General features: G+C 45.0%; 2 protein-coding genes across 3 annotated transcripts in view; one reads left to right on the forward strand and one right to left on the reverse strand.

The window, feature by feature from the left end:
- The window catches only part of LOC121639044 (protocadherin Fat 4), a 38252-nt gene extending 27785 nt beyond the window's left edge, over positions 1-10467 (forward strand). Inside the window, exons 22-30 of the mRNA XM_041984210.1 lie at positions 2551-2858; positions 2977-3087; positions 7792-7983; positions 9183-9280; positions 9360-9521; positions 9632-9817; positions 9900-9974; positions 10064-10091; positions 10167-10467. Of these exons, the coding sequence (XP_041840144.1) occupies positions 2551-2858; positions 2977-3087; positions 7792-7983; positions 9183-9280; positions 9360-9521; positions 9632-9817; positions 9900-9974; positions 10064-10091; positions 10167-10301 (1295 nt within the window). The 3' untranslated portion in view covers positions 10302-10467. The remainder of the gene's footprint in view (positions 1-2550; positions 2859-2976; positions 3088-7791; positions 7984-9182; positions 9281-9359; positions 9522-9631; positions 9818-9899; positions 9975-10063; positions 10092-10166) is intronic.
- A 2549-nt stretch (positions 10468-13016) lies between these two features.
- usp34 (ubiquitin specific peptidase 34) overlaps positions 13017-24489 on the reverse strand; it is a 65259-nt gene continuing 53786 nt past the window's right edge. For both annotated transcript variants that reach the window (XM_041982029.1, XM_041982028.1), the window contains exons 67-78: positions 22811-22968; positions 22630-22708; positions 22274-22400; positions 20709-20816; positions 20482-20586; positions 18114-18238; positions 17904-18027; positions 17055-17134; positions 16673-16813; positions 16452-16592; positions 16209-16365; positions 13017-14656 (exon numbers count right to left, since the gene is read on the reverse strand). In XM_041982029.1, coding sequence (XP_041837963.1) covers positions 13935-14656; positions 16209-16365; positions 16452-16592; positions 16673-16813; positions 17055-17134; positions 17904-18027; positions 18114-18238; positions 20482-20586; positions 20709-20816; positions 22274-22400; positions 22630-22708; positions 22811-22968 — 2067 coding nt within the window. In that variant the 3' untranslated portion in view covers positions 13017-13934. The remainder of the gene's footprint in view (positions 14657-16208; positions 16366-16451; positions 16593-16672; positions 16814-17054; positions 17135-17903; positions 18028-18113; positions 18239-20481; positions 20587-20708; positions 20817-22273; positions 22401-22629; positions 22709-22810; positions 22969-24489) is intronic.

Below are 24489 nucleotides of genomic sequence, written 5' to 3' on the forward strand. Positions count from 1 at the left end.
AAGTCCCTTTGACAGATAGAGCTTCGGAAATTTCCGCGTTTGTAACACCTGACAGTTTTCTGCAGTACACGGTAATGGCATTTGGAATGTGCAATGCACCGGCAACATTTCAACGTCTAGTCAACACCCTGTTTTCTGATCTTCCCTACTGTACTGCCTATCTGGATGATGTGGTAGTGTTTTCGGATACCTGGGAAGCACATCTGTCAGCGTTAGGAGACGTATTTACGCGATTAGAGAAAGCCAATCTAACCTTAAACCTCGCTAAGTGCGAGTTCGGGAAAGCCACTGTTTCCTATCTTGGGAGACAAGTTGGACAAGGAAAGGTGCGTCCTTTTGAAGCAAAAATAGACGTCATTGACAGATTCCCACGACCGGTAGATAGGAAGTCGCTCCGCCGTTTCTTGGGTATGGCGGGGTATTATAGAAACTTTTGCAGGAATTTCGCTACGGTTGTTGCGCCCTTGACTGCGTTAGTTAGTCCGAAACAAACATTTAAGTGGACCGATGAGTGCCAACACGCGTTCGCTAGTGCGAAGGCGCTTCTCAGACATGCTCCAGTGCTCGCTGCCCCGGATCTCACACAACCATTTACGCTTGAAATCGATGCAAGTGCTGTGGGAGCGGGAGCTGTTCTTCTGCAATCAGATCACAATGGAATTGATCACCCCGTTGGGTTCTACTCGCGGAAGTTCAACCGGGCCCAAATGCATTATTCCACCATCGAGAAGGAAACATTGTCACTGTTGCTGGCTCTGCAGCATTTTGCCGTATATGTGGGCTCCTCGTCTGCGCCGACCATAGTATATACGGATCACAACCCGTTAACATTCTTATCCCGAATGTATAATCAAAATCAAAGACTTATGCGGTGGGCCCTCATAGTCCAAGAATACACCTTGGAAATTCGCCACAAAAAGGGTTGTGAGAATGTTTGTGCTGATGCTTTGTCCCGTCTTGAAATGAATGGTGATGACGGTGATTAAAGAGTGATGTGGTGAATGAAAAAGGTGGATGAAGATAACACTGGAAAATCTGTTAATGTTTTCGTTAATCTGTAAAACTCATCCAGCCGTTAACTGAGTCATTCTTTCATATCAGAGTCACATGAGCTGTTACCTAGTCAAACCTCTATCAAGCACTAAAATATGGATTCAAGTTACTTAAAACTTTTTAACAACATCCTCTTAGCAAATGACTCCGGTGAACATTTTATTCTTATTTTATCAGACTTAACAGCAGCTCTTGACACTGTGGACCACAACACTTTAATGGCTTGGTTACGCCTCCTAGTGGGCATCGGTGGTACTGCATTGGAGTGTTTTAAGTCCTATCTCTCCGACAGAACCATGAGCGCGAGTTTTGGAAATTTTGAATCCAGCTTTGTTCGACTTCCTTCCCCAGGGGTCGATCTTAGGGCCCCTGCTTTTCTCTTTATATTTACTGCCCTGGGATCAGTCCTGAGAAGCCGTGGCATGTCTTATTACTTTTACGCTGATGATAGTCAGATATATGTGCCATTAAAAAATAAAATGCTTTCTCCCTTGCACCTCTTCTGGCATCTCTGAAGACGTCACACCTGGTTGGCCCTAAACTTTTTATATCTTAATGAGAAAAGAACTGAAGTGATGGTGTTTGGTCCCAGTGGCTTTTGTGAACCCTGCTCCTTTGATTTGGGTCCTTTGGCAGGTTTTTTTAAAGCCAACAGTCTCAAACTTGGGTTTTAAGATGGACAGTGATTTTAAATCGGATCGTCAACTCAGCTCTGTAGTGAAGTCCAGCTTCTTCTACATCAGGCAGCTTGCTAAGGTCAAACCTTTTCTTGAACAACAGCACTTTGAAACAGTAATCCATGCCTTCATTACATCTCGGCTGGATTACTGTAACGCTCTTTATTTCGGGGTTTGCCAGTCCTTCCATCGTACATCTGGTGCAAAATGCAGCTGCACGCCTCCTAGCTGGAGTACATAAGAGGGAGCACATAACCCCATCCTGGCCTCACCTCACTGGCTGCCATTTTAAAATTCTTTTATTTGTTTTTAAATCTTTGAATGGCCTGGCCCCTCCTTCTTCTCTGAGCTACTCCACCCCTACATTCCTGCTCGGGGCCTCAGGTCAGCTGACCTGCAGCTCCTGGACGTACCGAGGTCCAGACGGAAGCTCAGGGAGGATCAAGCTTTTTAGGTTGCCAATCCAAAACTATGTAATGAGCTCCCTTTCCACATTAGACAAGCTTTCTCATTGTCTATTTTTAAAACTCATCTTAAAACCCATTTTTATTCTTTGGCTTTCAGCCCAGTATGAGACTGTTCCTTTTTTAGTGTGCTGTGGTTTGTTTTATTTATTGGTTTTATTTGTTTTTAATCAGTTTATTCTTTTAAAATTGCCTATTGTTTTTAAACAGTTTTAAATTTATGTCAACAGCAGATTATAAACATTAAAAACACCATAGCAACCGTAGATGCATAGCAATAAAAAATCATATCATCTGCATAAAATTGTGAAAATTTGGTTTTTCTATAATTCAGGATCTATGTTGTTGGGTTGCAGTTCCTGTTGAGGTCAGCCTGAGGACTGTCAGTCTGGTGGAGGGTGTGGCCTTCCAAAGCTCCTCCTACAACTTCAGCTTGCCTGAGAACCAGCCGGCGGGGGCCACAGTGGGGCAGGTCTTGGCCTCCTCAGGAAGTACCATTTATGAAGTCAGCTACAGACTGAAAACAAACACCGAATTGTTCTCCATCAGCAGCGATGGTGCCATCCAGACCACAGCACAGCTGGACAAAGAGCAGCAGGAGTGGTTCATCCTGGATGTGGAGGCGGTGGACACACGGACACCCCCTTCATCGGCCCTGGCAATGGTAGATACCTCAGTCACTCATACGCCTCTCTAATTATCTTATTAACCCGATTATAATTCTTTAGTCTGAACTGATTCACAGAAACAAATTCATGGTAACTTGTTTCTGCCTCTCTCAGGTCAGAGTTCAGGTGGAGGATGTAAACGAGCCTCCACAGTTCCCCCCTGAGGTTCATAAAGCCACGGTGTTCAGCATCGCCCCGTATAAAACCCCCGTCATCTACATCAAGGTAAACACACCCAGCCTTCATCACGGTCCATTTGCTGGGAAACATCATGTTTATTATTAGCTGCCAGTTTCTGTGGTGGTAATAAAAACTGGTGGTGTACTTTGAACTGGAACCCGCCCAGCAGTGAGTTCAAGCTGGCTGGTTAATGGCAGCAGTGAAACATGACACATCATCAGGAACCTGCAGGAAGAAACTTATTTTTCTTTTTCTTAATCAGATACAGGGACATTTCCAGCACTTTTTATGACATCAATTGTCCAAACTGAGTCATAAAACATGTCAGATTTAACAATGTCATGTAAAGAGCAACATCCAAGCAGCTCCTGTTATCTGCTGACTTTTTATTTACAGACTATATTTATATTCTTGTATTATTATTATACTATAAACTCATCATCCAATGTTCTTGTATATGGCTGTAAATTATTGTTCGACACTTCGCTGACAGTGAAATATTTTTTATTTAATTGGTGTACTTTCCAGAAGTCTTTAAAGATATCTTTGTGAAGCACATATATGGACCAAAAGAAAAGGTGTTTTATTTATGTTAGTTGAGCCTAAAGTGAGGAGGAAGAACGATCATCTGCCAGACCACATGTTCATAGACAGAATGGGCGTATTTTCATAGAGGAATGTGGTGTTAAACGTGCTTTAACTGAACAAGTCTAGTAAGGTAATATATAAATATATATTTTTTATTTTTTATTTTTTTTTTAGAATGCGCCGCTAGGTGGCAGCAGCAATTGTAGTAGCTCTGTTTTTAACTTGTGATTTTTTGCAATATAGCCGTCTTTTTTAAGATATCAGCTGTCAATCTGTGTCTGTTCGGGTAGATTTTTTCGCGCTGGTCAGAGGCTGTGCTATACGGGAGATTTTTCTGAATATTTTTTCTTTTTGCAAGACTTGTTATTGTGAGTCTCCATGGCAACGAGACCTGTTTACCATCGGGATCAACTGATAAAACTCTCCAAACTCAAGATTATCAGTGAAACAACACTTCAAATCCCAACGGAGTTGAAAAGAAAGAGAAGAGGATGCAGGGCAGGAGCGAGGCAGAGAGAAAAACGGTGGCGATTCAAACCGTTTCTTCCAACGGTTGTTATGGGAAACGTGAGATCGCTAGTTAACAAAATTGATGAACTTCAGGTGCTAACCAGGTCTCTTAAAGAATACAGAGAGTGCAGTATTATGTGCTTCACCGAGACATGGCTGCATGAACACATCCCAGACTGTAATGCGTCTGTACACGGCTTCAGGACGGTCCGTGCAGACCGCAATAAACAACTCAGCGGGAAGCTGAAGGGAGGTGGAATTGCGGTGCTGGTAAACCAGCGCTGGTGTCATCCTGAACATGTCACTGTTAAAGAGAAGATCTGCAAAAGAGACATTGAACTGCTAGCTGTGAGTCTCCGCCCGTATTATTTACCCAGAGAGTTCACATGCGTTATTCTGGTAGCGGTATATATATTACCTGGTACCGCTCCAGACGCAGCCTGTGATGTCATTAACTCTGTAGTGGCCAGGCTTCAAACACAACATCCAAACGCATTTGTGGCGATCTCTGGAGATTTTAACAACATCTCCCTCTCTGCAACTCTACCAACTTTCCAACAGTTTGTCAGCTGCTCCACCAGAGAAAACAAAACGTTGGACTTATTTTATGCAAATATTAAAAATGCATACAGCTCCTTTGCCCTGCCACCTTTAGGAAGATCAGACCATAACCTAGTTCTTCTCTCCTCCTCCTACAAGCCCATCGTTCAGCAACAACCAGTCATTAGAAAGGCTATTAGAACCTGGTCTAATGAAGCTGAAGATGCTCTGAGAGGATGCTTCGAGGCTACAGACTGGAACGTCCTATGTGAACCTCATGGAGATGACATCAATGCCTTGACTGAGTGTGTGACAGATTATATTAACTTCTGTGTGGACAGCACCGTTCCAACAAGAACAGTGAGGTGCTTCCCCAATAACAAACCCTGGATCACCAGTGACCTGAAAAAGCTGCTGAACATCAAAAAGAAAGCTTTTAGGGATGGAGACAGGGAGTTATTGAAGTCCACACAAAAACAACTTAAAACACAAATGAAGAAGTGCAAGGAGGACTACAGGAAGAAGTTGGAAAGTAAGCTTCAGAAAAACAATGTGAGGGATGTGTGGTCAGGAATGAAGAAGATCACTGGCTTCGGGATAAAGGAGGATCAGACTGATGGAGGTCTGGACAGAGCAAATGAACTGAACATGTTCTTCAATAGGTTTAGCTCACCTCCTGCTTCAACCCCAACTAGCCACACACCCTCCATGAGCCCACAGCTTTCCTGTCACACCTCCACTCTGTCACCCTGCAGCTCAGTCAAGGACCTGGACACAACCTCATCTCCCTCCACATCAGGACTTCCTGAAACCTCCTCTGCCTCCACCTCCACTCTGTCTGTCTCCTGTAACCAAGTCATGCAACAACTGGTGAAACTGAACCAGAACAAGGCTGCAGGTCCAGATGGTGTCAGTCCCAGAGTTCTCAAGACCTGCTCAAAACAGCTATGTCCGATTCTCCAGCACCTGTTCAACACCAGCCTGAGCCAGAAAAGAATCCCGGTGCTGTGGAAAACATCCTGCCTTGTTCCAGTGCCTAAAAAACCACAACCAGCTGAACCAAAAGACTACAGACCAGTCGCCCTGACATCTCACGTCATGAAAGTCCTGGAGAGACTCTTACTGGCTCACCTCAGCAAGCAGGTGAACACCTTTCAGGACCCATTACAGTTTGCATACCGTAATGGGCTTGGGGTTGAAGATGCCATCATATACCTGCTTCAGAGAGCCCACTCTCATCTGGACCAGTCAGGCAGCACTTTGAGGGTCATGTTCTTTGATTTCTCAAGTGCTTTTAATACGATTCAGCCTGCTCTGCTGTGTGAGAAGCTGCAGAAATTCCAGGTGGATCCCTCCACAACCACCTGGATTTACGACTACCTCACAAACAGACCACAGTTTGTGAGACTGAAAGGTTGTGTGTCTGAGATGGTGGTCAGCTGCACTGGAACACCACAAGGGACTGTACTTTCACCATTTCTATTCACGCTGTACACCTCAGACTTCCAGTACAACTCTGAGTTCTGTCATCTGCAGAAATACTCTGATGACTCAGCAGTTGTTGGGTGTATCAGTGATGGACAAGAAGCAGAGTACAGAGAACTGGTCGGTCAGTTTGTGAAATGGTGCGGTGACAATCATCTCATCTTGAATACCAAGAAAACAAAGGAGATGATTGTTGACTTCAGGAGGAACAAGAACACACATAGAAGTGTTTCCATCATGGGAGAGGAGGTGGAGGTGGTGGAGGAATACAAGTACCTTGGAGTTCAGCTGGACAACAGACTTGAGTGGAAAAGCAACACTGAGTACATTTACAAGAAAGGTCAGAGCAGACTCTACTTCTTAAGGAAGCTGAGATCTTTTAACGTCTGCACCAAAATGTTGCAAATGTTCTACAGGTCTGTTGTTGAAAGTGCAATCAGCTTTGCAGCAATCTGCTGGGGCAGCGGCATCAGAACCAGAGACTTGAAAAGAATTAACAAACTGATCAAGAAAGCCGGTTCTGTGCTTGGAGTAACTCTGGAGCCGCTGGAGTTGATCATCAAAAAAAGAATTCTGTACAAGCTGACGAAGATAATGGAAGATCCTTCACACCCTCTACACAACGCCGTGACGAAACAACAGAGTGTGTTCAGTGGGAGGCTTGTTCAAGTCCGATGCAAGACAGAGAGATACAGAAGATCCTTCCTTCCAGCAGCTATCAGGCTGAAGAACAAAGCCCTTAATTAATTAATGTGATTGATTTACTAAAAAAATTACTACTACTACAATATTGAATTTCCCTTTGGGATTAATAAAGTATTTTTCATTCATTCATTTCATGTTCATTCAAATGTACTTAGAGCACACAGCACCGGTTTTTGTCCCATTAAAACCAGCTTATAAAGCCTTCCCACCAGCTTTTAGTCCAGCTTTACCGCGACTGAAAGCCACTGTTTACCATGACTATGAAAGTGACTGAAATCACAAAAACAAACACTTCTGTACGGAGATTTTAGCAGCAACTACGGCTATGCTGGCCATGGTAACCACGGTAACAAGCAACACTAACAAAACTTAACAAAAAGAAGTTAGATTTAGGCTAATTTAGGCAATACTGTTGACTTGTCAAGGAGAAAGCTGTCAGCTTCCCTTTTAAACTCTTTCTCCTTCTTGAGCTCCTTCTACCTGGGGAAGGCTAGCGAGCCCGATGGTGATCCTCCATATTTCTATCCTCTAAGTCTCCTTTTTTATGGTGATAAATTTTGTCAATAACAATTTAACAGATTTTCTAACTTGCCGGAGTAGTAAGTCGCTCTTGTTTATCATCTCTTCCTGCGTCTCAAGCACTGTGCCCTGGCTCACAGGGATTCCATGTTGGTGCTATTTGTCCCTTGCTGGCGGCTGTAGTTTCAAGATGGCAAACCGTCGTGGCGCTGCCCTGCTGGCTTAGTTTTCATATGTATGAACAAATCTAAAACTCTTTGTTTAGGAGAATGTGTCAGATCATTAGTGGAGGTCATAACACCCCAATGATAACACGTTCATGCAGACATAGATTTTATCCAGTAAACAACAGAAAATGTTACACAATGTCCCTTTAATCATCCTCCCTGCTCATTTTTACAGGCCTCTGATCCAGATGTTGGAGATGAGAACCAGCTGGTCTACAGTCTGTCAGATGAGAGTTCTGCTTTCGATGTGGACCCAGCCTCAGGTCTGGTCTATGTGGTCTCAGCAACTGGCCTCGCTGGACAAACAGCTGCACTGGAGGTGAAGGCCACAGACCCCCGAGGTCTGTTTGCTAAAGCTAAAGTGGAGGTGAGTGTCTGAGCCCATCCAGCCATTTTCTTTAACTTCCTAATCCACACAGCCCAGACCACGTGCTGAAGTTCAAACTGAGGAAGAAAGGGGATTTATGTGACGATGAACGGGGCATGGCTGTTCTGAGTATTTCAGAAACTGCTGATCTAACTGGGATTTTCACCCACAACCTGATGTAATGATTCGTTCCTGCAGCAATTAGGTTTTTAGATGATTATTTGTGATATGATGTGGCTGTTGTTTTCATTATGTTACTGGCTGTAAAACTTATCGCCCCCAGGGGATAATAAAGATTCTTGAACCAGAACCAGAACTAGAACTAGAACTAGAACCAGAACTAGGGTTTACAGAGAATGGTCTGAAAAGCAGGACGAGTCTCCATTTCAGCTCCACATTCAGATGGTAGGGAGAGACTTTGGTGGAAACAACATGAAAACATGAGCAGTCGTCTGCCAACAGGAAAGTCTGTAGATCGATTCCAGGCTTCACCTGACAACATGCCCAAGTGTCCTTGGTCAAGACGGAATCCCGCATTGCCTCCTGATGTGTGTATCGGGGTGTGAATGCGAGTGAAAGGAGAAAGCTCTTAGTAATGTAATAACTATATAAGTGTGTGTGTTTGGGTGACATATGACTAGAAGAGCAGGCTCCATTTACATCCTGCCTTGCTTGTAATGGTGGGGGGAGATTTTCTTGGTCCACTTTGGGCCCCTTAGTACCAACGTGGCCTGGTTTAACCAGCACAGCCTACATGAGTATTGTGGCTGACCATGTCCATCCCTTTATGACCACAGTGGAGCATCTTCTGATGCTACTTCCAGCAGGATAATGCACCATATCACAAAGCTCAGATCATCTCCACCTGCTTTCTAGAACATGACGATGAGTTCACTGGACTCCAACGGCCTCCACAGCCACCAGATCTCAGTCCAGTAGAGCAGCTTTGGGATGTGGTGGAACGGGAGATTCTCATCATGGATGCAGCCGACAAACCTGCAGCAACTGTGTGATGCTGTCATGTTAATATGGAGAAAACCTCTGAGGAAGGTTTCCACCACTTAGCTGAATCTATGCCATGAAGAATAGGCAGTTCTGAACCTGGTACTAGCAAGGTGGACCTGATAAAACAGCCACTCAGTGTATAGAAATATATTGTAAAAATATAAAATACAAAGCAGATAATGTTGCTCCCCCAGGTGGTGGTTCGAGGAAGTGCAAGCAGCAGCGACGTGGCGATCATCTCACTAAATCAACCTGCTAACGTTGTGGAGAAGAAGGTGCCAGAGCTGGAGGCGTAAGTTTAGCCAAAGATTATTTTTCTGTGTTTCAACTATTTCTACTTTTAAATTTATCTTTTCCTTTTCTCCCTTCAGGTCTTTAGGTAAAGTCCTGGGCTGGACTGTGAACGTCATCCAGGTGTCAAGCGTCAGCGGAGGAGCCGTTGAGTCCCGAAGTTTGAGAGAGTCTGTGAGGACTTTGGTCAGCTTTGTCGCTCTAGATGGAGAGGAAGTTGTTCCCTCTAATGAAGTCACAAAGTAAGCCTTCAATCCTTCCATCAAACATGATTTTTAAGAGTGATTTTTAAAGATGTCTGCCTCAGGCTGCAGGGGTTTTGAGTTTACCTACTTGTGTGTATATCCATCAGAAAACTGCAGAGTCAATCAGATGCTGTGAAGGCGGAGCTGGCCTTAGTGTTTGGAGAAGGACTTCATTTTGATATAGAGACAACACCTCAGAGCCCCTCCTCCAACCAAGCTGCAGTCATTGCTCTGGGCGTCTTGTTGACCCTGAGCATCCTGGGATTGATGGTTGCTCTTGCAATGATCATCAGGTGAGACAGATGTGCTCCAGAGTGAGTTTGCTGTTGTTGTCTGCAGGTAAACTTAACGGTGATCATGTTTCTGTGCCGTCAGGTTCAAGAGGAAGAAGAAGCACCAGGATTCTGACAAAGAAAGACTTGACATCACTCGCCATGGTGAAAGCTACACGTAAGTCTCTGGAAAGTTCGTCCTTATGTGTCACAGTTCTGCACAAGAAGCTTCACTTGTTGAAACTTGCTGTCGTCTTTCTGGAACAGGAACCAGGTTTCTGGCACCTCTGAGCAGGCAAGCAAATATAAAGCAGATTTTATCCAAATGTTTAGGAGGAAAAAAGATAAACCAGGGCTTGATGTGTTACAGGGACAGACGAACTCAAAGGAGAAGACAGACAGAGCGGCAGCTCAGTGGAAGAGACGGACAGATGAGGACGGAGCAGGAAAGACAGATGGCCTTAAACTAAAGGAGGACACAGATGAAAGCCACACTTCTTTCTGATCAGCACCACTTTCCCTGTAACAAACACACTTTATTAAAAACAAACCACCCATGGAAACACCATAAATTCACATGTCTCCTTTAAAACAGATCAAACATGTACATCAGTGAGCACTAACATTTCAGCGTTTTCTGTTTCCAAGCCTGAATAAACACTTCAGAACTGCGACGTAGTCCGTCTGAGTCTTTACAAATGCAACATGGGCACCAGAAGCTGGAATTGTTGGTGTTATCTTTAGACAAGACGTATGCTTTATTAACTGCTTCAAAATCAGATCTTAGAAAGTTGTGATTTGCTATTTAAACCAAGATATTTCTGAACTCTGAGAGGAAAGGCCAGCTGTGAATGAAGAGAGGCTTTTATGTAAACCAGTCCAGCTTTGACTCGACTCTCCAGCCGGTTTCACAGCCTTTCATTCTTTTAATCTCATGACCACAATGTCTCATGTTGGCCAGGTAAGTAAACAACCAGAATATCACACATGACCTCAGTGACTGAAGAAGAAATTACCAAAAAGCAGCTTCAGGACATGAAGCAGTCTTTAGATTTAAAGGAGCGTTTTGGGGGGAAAAAAGAGCCAAGAGAAGAAGCCTGATGGTCTGTGTGTCAGGAATTAGGATTATAATATAAATGCACAGGGGGTCAGCGATATTCTGACTGTGGACGTGGCCTTAATCTTAACAATCCTACAGAGACGAGCTGAAGTGCATTCAGTTTAGCTTTTCAGCATGTAGATGATCACATGGGGATCTGGGAGCCTGAACATTAGTTTTTGAAATCAGGTCCAAAAATGACTAAAAATCTGCGGTACAATAATGTTTTAAAACATACGCTGCCTGGCCAAAAAAGAAAGCAGCCACCTGGATTTAACTAAGCAAATACGTAGGAGACCATTATCTTCAGCTGCAAAGAGCAGCCTGTCATTGCAGCATCACGTGGACATCGGGGACAGTCCCCCTGGACTGGCAGACTGGGGTGGTGGTCCCCCTCTTCAAAAAGGGGGACCGGAGGGTGTGCTCCAACTACAGGGGGATCACACTCCTCAGCCTCCCTGGTAAGGTCTATTCAGGGGTGCTGGAGAGGAGGGTCCGTGGGATAGTCGAACCTCGGATTGATATCATTTAAATTATAATTCCAATCACAGGCATGCCTCCTCGTATTAATTCAGGGTTGTTTTTAATATTTTTCTAAAACGTAACTGCCATAATCAGGAAAGGAAAATAGGATGTTTGGTAAAATCTTACCAGAAGAAATTGAGCTGATTCTGAACTCGACTGAAGGGGAGTATCTTTTCCATCTGAGTCTCAGGTTCAAAGCCTGCTGAGTGCTGTAGATGTTCAGCAGTTGTTATGTGCTGTGTGAGGGAGCAAATTATCCATCTCCGTACAAGACTGTGTGAAAAAGACTGTTCAGCCATTGTTTAGTAAAAGTCATCAACTTGCTCATGCTGTTTTCAACAACCACACAATGTGGTGTTGACCCAAACTAGTTTTGAAATGCCTTTTCTGTTCTCACAAAAGTCAGAAGGAAGGAGATCATCTCTGATTTGAAAGCAGGCTGTGTACAAGATTGCGATGAACCATTTCACACATCAGCAAAGCCAAATCAAGGGTATGTAAAAAACGAACAAAAACTTACAGGCTTTTTGTGATGACTGAAACAATACAGTGCGTTTTAAAGGCCCTCCTATAAGGGGTCAGTAGACATCTCTGAGGCTCTTTTCAGGCATACCGTCCCTCATCATCTGTTCATGTCAGACAGGTAACGGCTGCATTTACAAACGAATGGCGGCTGATTGCAGGATGTCGAGTTGCTAGTTTCAAACCACACAGCCTTTTGGTTGTCTGCTGGGCATGATAGCAGGAGTAAGAAAACTCTGGGTTTTTGTAGTTTAAATGTAGCACAACGACTATTTCAGATCATATTTATCTGCTTCAGTGTTCAGGATGGAGGATTGGACCGGGTTTATAAATTGCTTGTCTGACATTGTGAATTAGCACTGTACAAATAAAGCTGCATTTAACTGAATAGACCTCAAACCCTCCACAGAACCTAAAAACGGCCTACAATGTGTTTGGGCAAAATCCTCCCACTGCAAACCCACCCAGAATCCAGGGACACACACACCAATGCACTGGTGGGGTTTTGTCCTTGGCCTCCCCCACGTAGAGTATTGGCTCAGCTGCAGTCGAAAATCTAAAAACAAGAGAAAGAAATAACCACTAAAAAGATTATAAAGCTTAGCTAGCCTGGGTTGTGAGACCCTCTTCCAGGGTGGGGGCCTGCTGCTGGTCCAGCACAGTGAGGGTCTCCACAAGCTGCAGGAGAACCTCGTCCACACCTGGAGAGCAGATTCGTGCACTCCAATGCTCCCCACTACCGGGAACCCATCACTGCTTCCACAAGGCATCTTTACTGCCTGCAGCCACAAGCAGCATGCAGACTCACCAGGTTTACTGTGTGAGTGCTTGTGGAAGCTCCTGGAATTCCAGTCAAGGCTGCATAGTCGGAGTTTGGACGGTCACACCTGGGACCAGGTGTTCAGAGATGGCTTCCTCCTGAATGTGGACGTGTGGAGCTGCTCTCCCGTGTTTGAGGCGATTGTTTGGTCTCTCCTGTATGAACACGTCTTGTTGCTGTGCACCGTGACACCACCGAAAAACAGTTTGATCGTTCACAACATCAGTTTGTTAACTTTTCATATTAAAACGATTTTTATTAATTTATTCTCTTTTGAAAAAAATCAGAAGACAATCAGAAACAGCAGAAGCAGCAAAAATAAACAACAGATGACGGAATGTACTTCAGTAAAGAAAATAAAAAGCTCCAGCTGGTCCAACAAAGTGGCTTTATTTCAACCACAGTCCAATAAAGCACCGCTTTTATATATATATATATATATTTTATATAATGTATGTCTATATATATCTATAAACATATATATATCTATATATAGATATATTTATATCTATATATAGATATATATATGTATGAAAATGATATTTATATATTTTTATATTTTTTTCCAATATACACCTTCAGGCAACGACTAGAGGATTCTTTACAGAATCAAATTTCTTGTGGTTTTCTTAATTTACAAGTAAACTTAGTTTGTGAATAATTGAACCACAGAAAAATGCAAGGCAACTTTCTTTTGCCTCACTCAAAGTACAAAACTGGCACAGAGGACAACCATTTTATACACTGTAAAAATGCAATAAAATTAAATTACATACAGGAGAAACACAGTTTTGTAAACCTTTCCCCGTTACAGCAAACCGAAAATAAAATCACCTTCCAAACAAATTTAATCCAGTATAACACACGCACACACACAAAAACATAGAAACAAACCAAAAACTTGCCCTTTGAAAAGATGTGCTGCAGCTTGAACTTTTATTTGTCCGATGTTTGGGGGGTCGGTTTGATAGAGGGGCGAGACGGGAGGAGCCGGCGAAGCTGGAGGAACCAACCGATCCACATCAGCAGAAGGCAACAAACAGCAGCACAGAAACAGCAGAAGAAGAAGAAACCAGGAAACAAACGTCTGGTTCCTCTGAGCAGAATTCAGATCAAACAGGCGGACAGAGGAAACGTGTTGGAGATCTCTTAGTGGCTGAGCAGTGATGATGTCATGAAGTGGGCGGGCCTTTAACAGACAGTTTGGTAACTATGGCAATGGTGGCTTCGACTGTCCTGTACAGCATGTCCAGCGTGTCGGGTGGGGGGCCGGCACTTGTTAACAGCTGTGAGGAGGAGGCGTGGCTACCGCAGCCGTTTGGCCCCTCCCCCATCAACCCGACCGCCTCCTCTGAGAGGGGCGGGGTGGAGCTGCTGCTGGTCTTTAAGCCCATGTCCTTCTCCTCCTTTACCTCCACTGAGGTGGACGCTGCCTCGTCTCTCCTCCCCTCCCTCTGCTCCGCCTCCTCCTGCTCCTCAACTGCCCCTCCATGGTGTTGTGGCTCAGGCTCCTCCCCTTGTACGAACCCCTCCCCTGCCTCCTGCAGCAAAGACGAGGAGGAGGAGAATGAAGATGAGGATGACGAGGAGGCCTCCATTTTCTCTTCTTTTGCAGAAGAGTCCAAGTTTCCAGAGGTGGCAGGAGTGGGATCAGGAGAGGGAGGGTCCTGCTCGGTGCCCGGGTCTATCAGGGAGGAGGAGTCTCGCGTTTCCGTGTCCGAAGTGCTGGTGGGCGTCAGCGCCTCCTGCTGGTCGGGCTTCAGCTCGCTGCAGGGCAGCAGGGCTGAAGAAGAGGAGGTGGAGGCCACGCAGAGGGGAGGTGCTGCATCTACGGCTCTGCTGTCGTCGCCACTCACCCGCCGCCGCTTCACCGGGGTCGCGCCCTCATCCTCAGCTGGGACACAAACACACAGGTAAGCTCAGGCAGCGTGGACAGGTACTTTCTGAGTTTAATGGTGTTTAACAGTAAAATAACAGAAAACTCAGGAACAAATCTTTTCTCCCCGTTTCAGTACAAAGATGTACGAGTACGTTATCTAGATGGCCTTTTAGAAAACTCAGGAACAAATCTTTTCTCCCCGTTTTAGTACAAAGATGTACGAGTACGTTATCTAGATGGCCTTTTAGAAAACTCAGGAACAAATCTTTTCTCCCCGTTTCAGTACAAAGATGTACGAGTACGTTATCTAGATGGCCTTTTAGAAAACTCAGGAACAAATCTTTTCTCCCCGTTTCAGTACAAAGATGTACGAGTACGTTATCTAGATGGCCTTTTAGAAAACTCAGGAACAAATCTTTTCTCCCCGTTTCAGTACAAAGATGTACGAGTACGTTATCTAGATGGCCTTTTAGAAAACTCAGGAACAAATCTTTTCTCCCCGTTTCAGTACAAAGATGTACGAGTACGTTATCTAGATGGCCTTTTAGAAAACTCAGGAACAAATCTTTTCTCCCCGTTTCAGTACAAAGATGTACGAGTACGTTATCTAGATGGCCTTTTAGAAAACTCAGGAACAAATCTTTTCTCCCCGTTTCAGTACAAAGATGTACGAGTACGTTATCTAGATGGCCTTTTAGAAAACTCAGGAACAAATCTTTTCTCCCCGTTTTAGTACAAAGATGTACGAGTACGTTATCTAGATGGCCTTTTAGAAAACTCAGGAACAAATCTTTTCTCCCCGTTTCAGTACAAAGATGTACGAGTATGTTATCTAAATGGCCTTTTAGAAAACTCAGGAACAACTTGTACTTTCTGGATAAAAGAAGAAGTTTTAAGAAATATTTTGCATCAGTTACACATATACATAATTTTATTTGATTTATTTAGACATATTTATACATATTTTATATACATTTATCAAATAACACTAAGATTTTTTACTACTCAGACTTTATTAACTCATACCGGTGAGGAGGAATAGAATAAAAACGATTTGTTTCCTATGCAGTTTTTATTTATAGTCGTATTCTGGCTACAGAAGACGGATGGATGGAGCTCAGTTCAGCAACCAGGTTTGTGGGGTCAGCTCAGGCTTGGGGAGACGAAGTTAAAAGGTCCGTTTCTCTGGTTAAAAGACGTATGAGCTGCTCTCACAGCGTCTAACAACGTCGGCTAAATACAAGTCAAGTTCTCTCTTAAACATTTTTACAGGGAGGTGATGAGTTTGTGCGTAGTAAACGGTGTAAAGTAGTTTAGCCAGTTCACTGCTTCCTGGCATCTGATCCCTCTTTACAATCTACTGCTAAAAAGTTCAAATACCTCAACATGCTCTGGGTAAATAAAAGGAAGGCATACAAACAAATGATGAGTAAAGACGCCTGCTGAGAGGCCCCAGGGTCTACCAATGGCAGTTCGCATCCCTGCAGAGCGGACACCGCTTCTCCTGACATTTCTGTTCTGGGGAAGGGAGTCCCTGAAGTTAAAATCAGGAATGATGTTCACATACCTTTGGCCTTGTGGTCTTTGGCCTCCATTTCCAGAGCACTACGCTGCTGGAGACAAAGGTGGCAGCGGCCCAGCAGCTCCTGCAGGGCGGTGCAGAGGGCCGGGTCGATGGCCTGAGGCGGCTGGACGGACAGCAGTAATACCAACGCCCGCAGGTCCTAAAACACAAACAGGGATGGAAAAAACAGGCATCAAATAAGCAGGTTGAAACCTAGAGCATAGGCGCATGTTTGTGTGACCGTACAGCGTTCAGCAGGCCGCTGGTCTTGTTGAGCTCCGTACGGTGAGCTGCCAGCTCAGGCTGAAGGTTGCTCTGTTCGCTCAGCAGGTTTGTCACCAAAACACTGATCAGGTTAGAGAAGCTGGGAACGGACAGCACCTGGACCTGCACGACAACAGTTTTTCCTGTCAGCACAGCTGGAATTCAAACCGTCGCCATGGTGACATGCCTTCAGAGAGCTGTACCTTGTGCAGGAAACAGGTGAGGAAGGAGTAGGCCACGTTGTTGTTGAGAAACATCCTCTCATCCATCAGGATACACTTAATGTACTCACTGAAGGCTGGATCTTCACACAGCAGCTTCACGGACGTTTTAGCCATAACAGACTGAAAAAGAAGCCCGACGACAAGTTAGTAGTTTTTAATAATAATTCATTGTGCCGCTCTCAGTATTGACCCATTTTAGCCAATGAAGAAACCTGAAATACATCTTCTGCCTTAATTTTCTGACTTTACTCTGATCTTGCTTCTTGACACTGTTGCTGAGGAGCACAAGTCATGTCAGGCTTACAAAGACAGAAGCAGGCCTACGTAGTGCCAGGTGGCCTACAGGCTGTTGGGTGTTTACCTGGGATTGACAGAGATCCGTCCACAGTTTGGGGAAGAGTGCAAGATGAAGAGGAAGGCCTTCATATGCTATTAACACACCTGAGAAGGAAGGAGATCATGGTTTTATATCCGAGTTGAGACACGTCCACACATCTACTGCTTTCCTTTACCGGATAAAACTTCGCTGAGATTAAAAATCTGGTTTCCAAGAGTAATCTGGCCAACAAGGAAGCACAGCCACAAGTTCATAAAAAACACAACAAATAAAACATTTACAGTCAACATTAAGTACATGAAACACACGGTCATAACAACACGTTTACAGTCGGTCACATGGACCAGAGGAACGAGCAGATCCGTTGTCTCCACTTCAAATCGATCCCAAGCGGAAGGAGTAACACACAGCTGTGTTCCCAGTAATCTGGGGGCCACATTTGTGTCCTGTATGAATTAAACTGCTAGCATGATGTCATGGCAACACCCTTACCACATGTACACAAACAAACTGCTGCACACACACAACAGCAGCGGGTTAACCTCGTGTTAGATCAGATCGGTGGGAAAATCCAGCAGGTTACAACGGAAATTTAGAAATATAAACTTTATTTTGTACTCAGGTCCATTTTAACTGCTACTGTGGTGCAATTAAACCCTGACCGATCAGCAAACTTTGATTTTCAGCTCCTGCCATCGTCTGCACAGATGTGGTTGCTATGGTGACAGGACGTCTCATTCTCCATCTAACAGAGTCCACCACCAGATCTCATCGAGCAGTGTGTGACTGAACGCCATCGATTTAATATCATCATCTTGTGTGAATGGAGCTCGTGTTTGCAGACATCGTCACGTCTCACTTTTTCAAACATACTTAATTTGACGAGTGTGTCGGTAAACTTCTCGCAGTTGATGGCGACACGGCACAGCAAGTGAATGAACTGATGGTAGGGCAGGAAGTAGTCAAGGAGCATCCGGTCGTACACCTCGTCTTTACCCTGAAAGACACGCACAATTCAGGTTTCTGAAACATCAAGCTCTTTTTATGGTCTTGGGATGTTTGATGTGCCACAGGTGGACGTACCTTGCTGCTCTCCACTAAGGAGGGGAGAAGACACATGTTCAGCTCCGGTCTCGGAGGTCGAATATTGTTTTTGGCTCCCATCAGCTTAATGTTCTCTCTGCACGGCAGGTAGGGGCCGAAGGACACTGTGAAGACGTGGACAGATGAGGATTTTGTCAAGGAGAATCAGGAAAAACACAGCAACTGAACTTCTGAAGGGAGCGGAGATATTCGATAATTCTGCCTGAACAGTGTGATTAACAGACTTCACATGTCGTCTCATAAATTACTGCTGTTCTTCATTTCTAAAAGGCAGCATATTAGGAGGAGATCAGTCCGTCTGCTCAGTTACGCCGTCCAGGGGACTCGATTCGAAATGCTGCATCTTCCTTTGGTTTGTTTTCACACTGAACTTTACTCCGGTGGAACAAAACTCCTGGACAGCACCACGCAGTTACTACAACCGTTCACTAGGGGGCGACATTCTCCAAACAGACCACTGACCAAGAGACTTAACCAGCTTTTTACAAGAATCTGTCCAGTATTAGAGCCCAATGGAATTTGTCATTTGTTCCCGAATTCTGTGTTTCTCCTTGAATTAGGTGTTTTACTCTGTAACCTCATGTTTTGTTGCGTGTTGCATCGTAGCGTACCGTGTCGCACCGTGTTGCATCTCAGCAGCGTGTCGCGTTGCAGCAGAGCGTCGCGTTGCAGCAGCGCAGTAGTGTGTTGCAGCAGCGTGTCGTGTCGCAGCAGTGTGTTGTGTCGCAGCAGCGTGTCGCAGCAGTGTGTCGTGTCGCAGCAGTGTGTCGTGTCGCAGCAGCGTGTCGCAGCAGCGCGCCGTGTCGCAGCAGCGTGTCGTGTCGCAGCAGGGTGTTGCAGCAGCGTGTCGTGTCGCAGCAGCGTGTCGTGTCGCAGCAGCGTGTCGTGTCGCAGCAGTGTGTCGTGTCGCAGCAGCGTATCGTAGCAGCGTGTCGTGTCGCAGCAGTGTGTCGTGTCGCAGCAGCGTATCGTAGCAGCGTGTCGTGTTGCAGCAGCGTGTCGTGTCGCAGCAGTGTGTCGTGTCGCAGCAGCGTATCGCAGCAGCGTGTCGTGTCGCAGCAGCGTGTCGCAGCAGCGTGTCGTGTCGCAGCAGCGTGTCGCAGCAGCGTGTCGTGTCGCAGCAGCGTGTCGCAGCAGCGTATCGCAGCAGCGTGTCGTGTCGTAGCGGCGTCGCAGCAGCAGCACAGCATCGTAGCTCACTGCTTATCGATCAATCTGACAAGCAGTGATGAGGGAGATATTTCAGCTTCATAAACAGGAATGATGCAGGTTTTTTTTCTGTTTTTATTACCATGGTACTAACTGGCAGGTTTCCCTGTCTGAGCCCATGTTTAATATTTGTTTTAATATATTTTTTGAAGGGCAGTTTTGTTTACAGAACAGAGACTTTATTTTCTATCGTACTTATTGTGTTTGGTTGTTTGGTTTTCATTCATCGTTAATGAGACTGAGAGTCCGTTCTATTTATTGTTTTTGTGTTATTTAAAACTTCTTCCAGTTTCAGTGTAAAATGTTCTTTAGAAATGAAAGTTAATTGATCTTTGAAAGGATGTACTTGCATTATTATGGCATTGTCATTATATTAGTTGAAAATTATCTCAAATGACAATATTATCACTTATCACAATAATTTGTGAGAAAATTTATCGCACAGCAAAATTGGTTATCGTGACAGGACTATGTGTGCTCTATAAAAAATTTAGCGCAGAGCCACGACAAAGCGCTTCTAGGAAGCTTCTGACCCGCGCTGCGGCGCACCCGGTGTGGACCAATCCATTTACTAAAATGGCCACAAATAGCTGCCGAGGCTGCGGAACAGCCGTAAAGCGGCGCACACACACCCAGTCACTTCCTGTCTTCGGTTCACTGGATGACCTCACCAGGTTTTTACTTGCAAGTGAACAGAGACCCTGTGATTTTCAAGCGAACCAGAGTTTGCTTCTTTGGCACCATGAGCGAATGAGCGTTCACACTACTGCAAGTGATCCGTACGATTCACGGAAGCGGACCAGAGTTTGTTTAAAGCGGACCAAACAGCGCCAGTGTGAATGCATCCTTAGCATTAATTGTTACTGTTTAATCTAGATCTGTGTAACACTGGAAAAATCTCTGAGGGCTGAATATTAAATATCTGAAGATGGATCTAAAATAATCAAACTTCATGCACTTTTTACTCAAGTAAAAAAAAAAAACATTTTACTTGAATTTAATTAGATTTTTTTAGATGAAATGTTCCTGATATTAGAGCAATGATACCATTTTTTAAGAAAAAAGAACAACATTGAAGGCTGAAGCTGGAAATGATCCATCTGGTCATTTGAATGAACGTTAGGAGGAGGAGACTTACTGGGTATGTTGCTGTGGTGGTAGGTGCAGTGGTTGTGCTGTAAAAACGGGACGAGGGTGTGCAGGAAGTCATGTGGACTCAGCAGCACAAGTTCCTTCAGCACATCTACAGCAAACAGAGAAACGAACAACACGGTTATTTCTACACTCTAAACACCAGTAAATCTGCTGGACCCACTTTCAGCCGCCACCAGCTCAAAGGGGTGAGGGATTAAAGAAGAGCATTACCGAGGCAGGCGTTGCGCAGCTCAGGAGGACTGTAGGAGTTGAGGAGTGTGAGCAGCTTGTGTGCAAAGTCGATCCTTTCCTGCCACTGGATCAGAGCCTGCTTCACATCTGAGCAACAAGAGAGAAACATCTGCTCAGCGACAACTTTTAGCACATGCTACTGCATGGTACCTCAGATCTGATGTAGGTCTGGTACGCCTTGATTATAAGATTCAGGAACCAAACCACCATCATGACGCACGATAACAAATAACTACTGAGCTGATATTCCCTCTTAGGTGGTTGTTACAAGCCAGACACTCTGAGCTTGTTCAGACTAGCGCTAGCACACATCTGATCAGTGAAATTCTACCTGCGGTGATACCAAGAACCTCTGGGAAAGCTAGCGGCTGTCTGCATCCATCTACCGACCTGGTAACCACTAGGCCCAAACAATTCTGAAAAAAGTCTACATGAGACGACATGTAAATATGAGACGCTCTATGTTCTAACATAGATGTGAAGCTGAGATATGAGCGGCTTCATTTACCAGCTACACGACGCAACCTGTGGCCCAAACACTGAAGTTTCCTCCAGAGCAGGATTCTACTTTGTCCTTGTAGTAAAACCTAAAGAGCCTGATCTTATTTACAGCACATATACGCCAGCCAGATGTTTCCACACACAAACACAGCAGAGGAAAAGAAAGGCCTTGGAAATCAGACAGAAACTGTTGTTTTTAAACTCTCCCAGGGAGGAGAAGATGCTGGGAACTTCATATCCATCAGCTGAAGGAGCTGAATCTACGTCATGGTAGGAGTTTCTGAGTCGTATTACGGCTTAAAATGGATCATATATTATAGTAGTTAGTATATTTAGAGCGACTCCCTTCAGTGAAACCTTCATCAGGACATTTCACATGTCAGACTGTTTTCTTCTTGTCAGGGTGTTTCAGTGATGAGGTTTGAAAATGAGCCTTCTGACCAGCATGACGTTAACGGCGCCTGAAGGCCATCAAACCCCTGCAGGTCTGAATCCTGGACCAGGCGCCGTGTAACATGAGAATTAATTAAGCAACGTTTTAAATGAGGATTTGAAAAAAAAAGATTGTTCAGCTGTAGAAACGAGCAGGACTTTTTCACATCATAAGGTCGAAGAGATCAAGCTTCACGTTTGTTCTCCGTGGAGACAGAACGGAGGAAATTTCTGCAGGACTGTTCAGGCAGCACGAGGGCGATCCTACACATCAGACACTCCGGGGGGTCCAGCTCCGGTACTGCAGGTTTCCAGTGTTTCCCTGCTCCAACATACCCGACTTAAATCAATGAGACATTACGCTTCATAGGCTGCTGAGTCCATGCAACTTGAGTCAGGTGTGTTGAAGCAGGGAAAGACCTGCAGGACAGCGGCCCTTGAGGACCGACTTTGGACAGTGCTGAAGTTTTTACTGACATTATTACAAACGTACAATTAGTGTAACACAGTTAGTAAAAAGCTAACTATGCTTTCAGCCTCCTGTCTGGCCCACAGGGAGGCTGGAAGCACAGGTCTGCAAAAGGTCCTTTTCTGGTGTGAGGTGTTCTGACCTTTGCGCTGCAGGTAGGGCCGGGTGGCTTTCAGGACAGACAAGAAGATGGAGAGCAGCTCCACCAGGTCTCCAGTGACATGGCAGGCTGTGGCCTCATGGTACATCATGTGCAAAGTGTTGAAGGACTGCAGGGACAAGAGACGTCGTTTCGTACATTCTAGTACTTACAACCATGTTATCAACACATTCACAAATGAAAACACAGGTCTGTATCTTTGATGCTCACACGATTTGTTTTGGAAAGTTTGACTAAATAAATATGTATTTTTATGAATTTTCAAACTTGCTAATGTCCTTTAATCTCCTGTACATCACTATCTTGTGTGACTGAGTTGCAGGTGACTGAGGCCGTACTTCAGTCATGAGGACGAGTCCTCTGTTGAACACCACCAGCAGTCGGTCCTCGTCGTTCTCCAGCAGAACTCTGAAGGCACTGAGAGGAAGAGCAGACACGAGAAGGATTAACAAAAAGGAAAATGAAGATTTTTTCTTTTCCTATGACAGGCGCAGTAAGTGTGTGTGTGTGTGAGCTGACCTGATGAGCGTAGTCCAGCAGGAGCGTCCATCCAGGCAGCGAAGGTAGCAGCTGATGGTGGTCTTTTTAAACTGCTTGATGTCCTCTAGCTCCTCCTCCCTCATGTCAGGCCGCTGGGCCACGAACAGCTGCATCAGGTTGAACAGCTCCTCCACGGCCTGCAGGTAACAAACGGCTTCCAGTACAACCAGAGGAAGTTTGATCCACTTTCAACCACGACCTGCTCTTTAGCTAGTGTATGAAAGGCTTCTGGGACCATCTTCTTTCACCAGATAATTATCACCACAATTTCTTCATCTGCATCTTCACTCAGAATGATGAAGCCAAACTTCACATTTGAAGCCTTTTTATCACATTTTTTATTCATAATTTTTAAAATTCCTCCATCTGCTAAAAGAGTTAATATTCTTTCAATTACATACTTTCTACACTGGCCACTGGGAAGCAGGGAGGAAAGGAAGGAAGGGAGGGAGGAAGGAAGGAAGGGAGGAAGGCAGGGAGGGAGGGAGGGAGGGAGGGAGGAAGGGAGGAAGGAGGGGAGGGAGGGAGGAAGGGAGGAGGGGAAGGAGGAAGGCAGGAAGGAAGGAAGGAAGGAAGGAAGGAAGGAAGGAAGGAAGGAGGGGAGGGAGGGAGGGATGGAGGAAGGGAGGAAGGAAGGAAGTTTTAAGCCCATCTTTACTGGGCTTAAAACTTCCCACTATGATGAAGCTTCTGGTTTGATCTGGCTCATCAGAATCCTTCCTTTAGTTTTACTGGTGCAGGTCCAGGTTTCTGGGAGACCTCCCATGATGCACCTCTCCTCCCTCTCTTCTTTCATTCTGAGGCAGCGTCATGCTGTGAACTGCATGTATTCACACCAACAACCGTGCAGCTACAGTCGCTATCGGAGCAGGTCTCTGGTAATATCCATAAATAGGCAGATGTTTGGATAATCTCTGATAGTTATGACTCGAAAATGGAAAACAGAGTAGCCAGATTCTAATTATAAAACAGAAGTTTCTGAAATGAATTTAAATCATTTCGTATCGTCATGTAAAAACATCTTTTAAAAATGGCCACCACGCTGAAGGCGGGACGCCTCGCTGCTGCAGCGTAGACTGAACCGCAGCCTAAACGTGTGCTGAGGCTCTAATCCAGGGATGGCAACTCCATGACCACCGTCCCACAGGTTTCAGATGCTCCCTGTTTCAGCACATCCAAGTCAAATGAATGGGTCACTGTGTTGGATCCATTTAATTTGAATCAGGGGCGTTGGAGCAGGGAAACATCTAAAACCTGCAGGACCAGAGTTGCCCATCTCTGCAATAATCTAGGTGTCCAAAATGAAAATCACACCACTAAAGTTTCCCGGGTGCCAGGCTGCTGGCTAAGCCAGCTGCAGCAGGCATTCCTGGCGTAGCTGCACGGCTTGTTTGCTGGGTGAGGATGAAATCCTTCCGGAAGCAGAGGTCTGTGTATTCATGCTCGGAGGACTGAACCAAATCTACTTGCTTCCTGTAGCTAGGCAACAGTTTCATAAATTGGCATTTTATACAAATATAGTTGCATTTAACGGAGTTGATGAGTGGAATGAGTTGGACTGAACTGACTCATGACGGGATTTTAATTAAATGGACTTTTTCTAAGTCGGTCCTACAGCATGCTGTAAACTCCAGTGTCTGAAGTTTCCTGTATCTCGC

The sequence above is a fragment of the Melanotaenia boesemani genome, chromosome 4 (assembly GCF_017639745.1).
Source record: "Melanotaenia boesemani isolate fMelBoe1 chromosome 4, fMelBoe1.pri, whole genome shotgun sequence".
Taxonomy (NCBI): Eukaryota; Metazoa; Chordata; class Actinopteri; order Atheriniformes; family Melanotaeniidae; genus Melanotaenia; species Melanotaenia boesemani.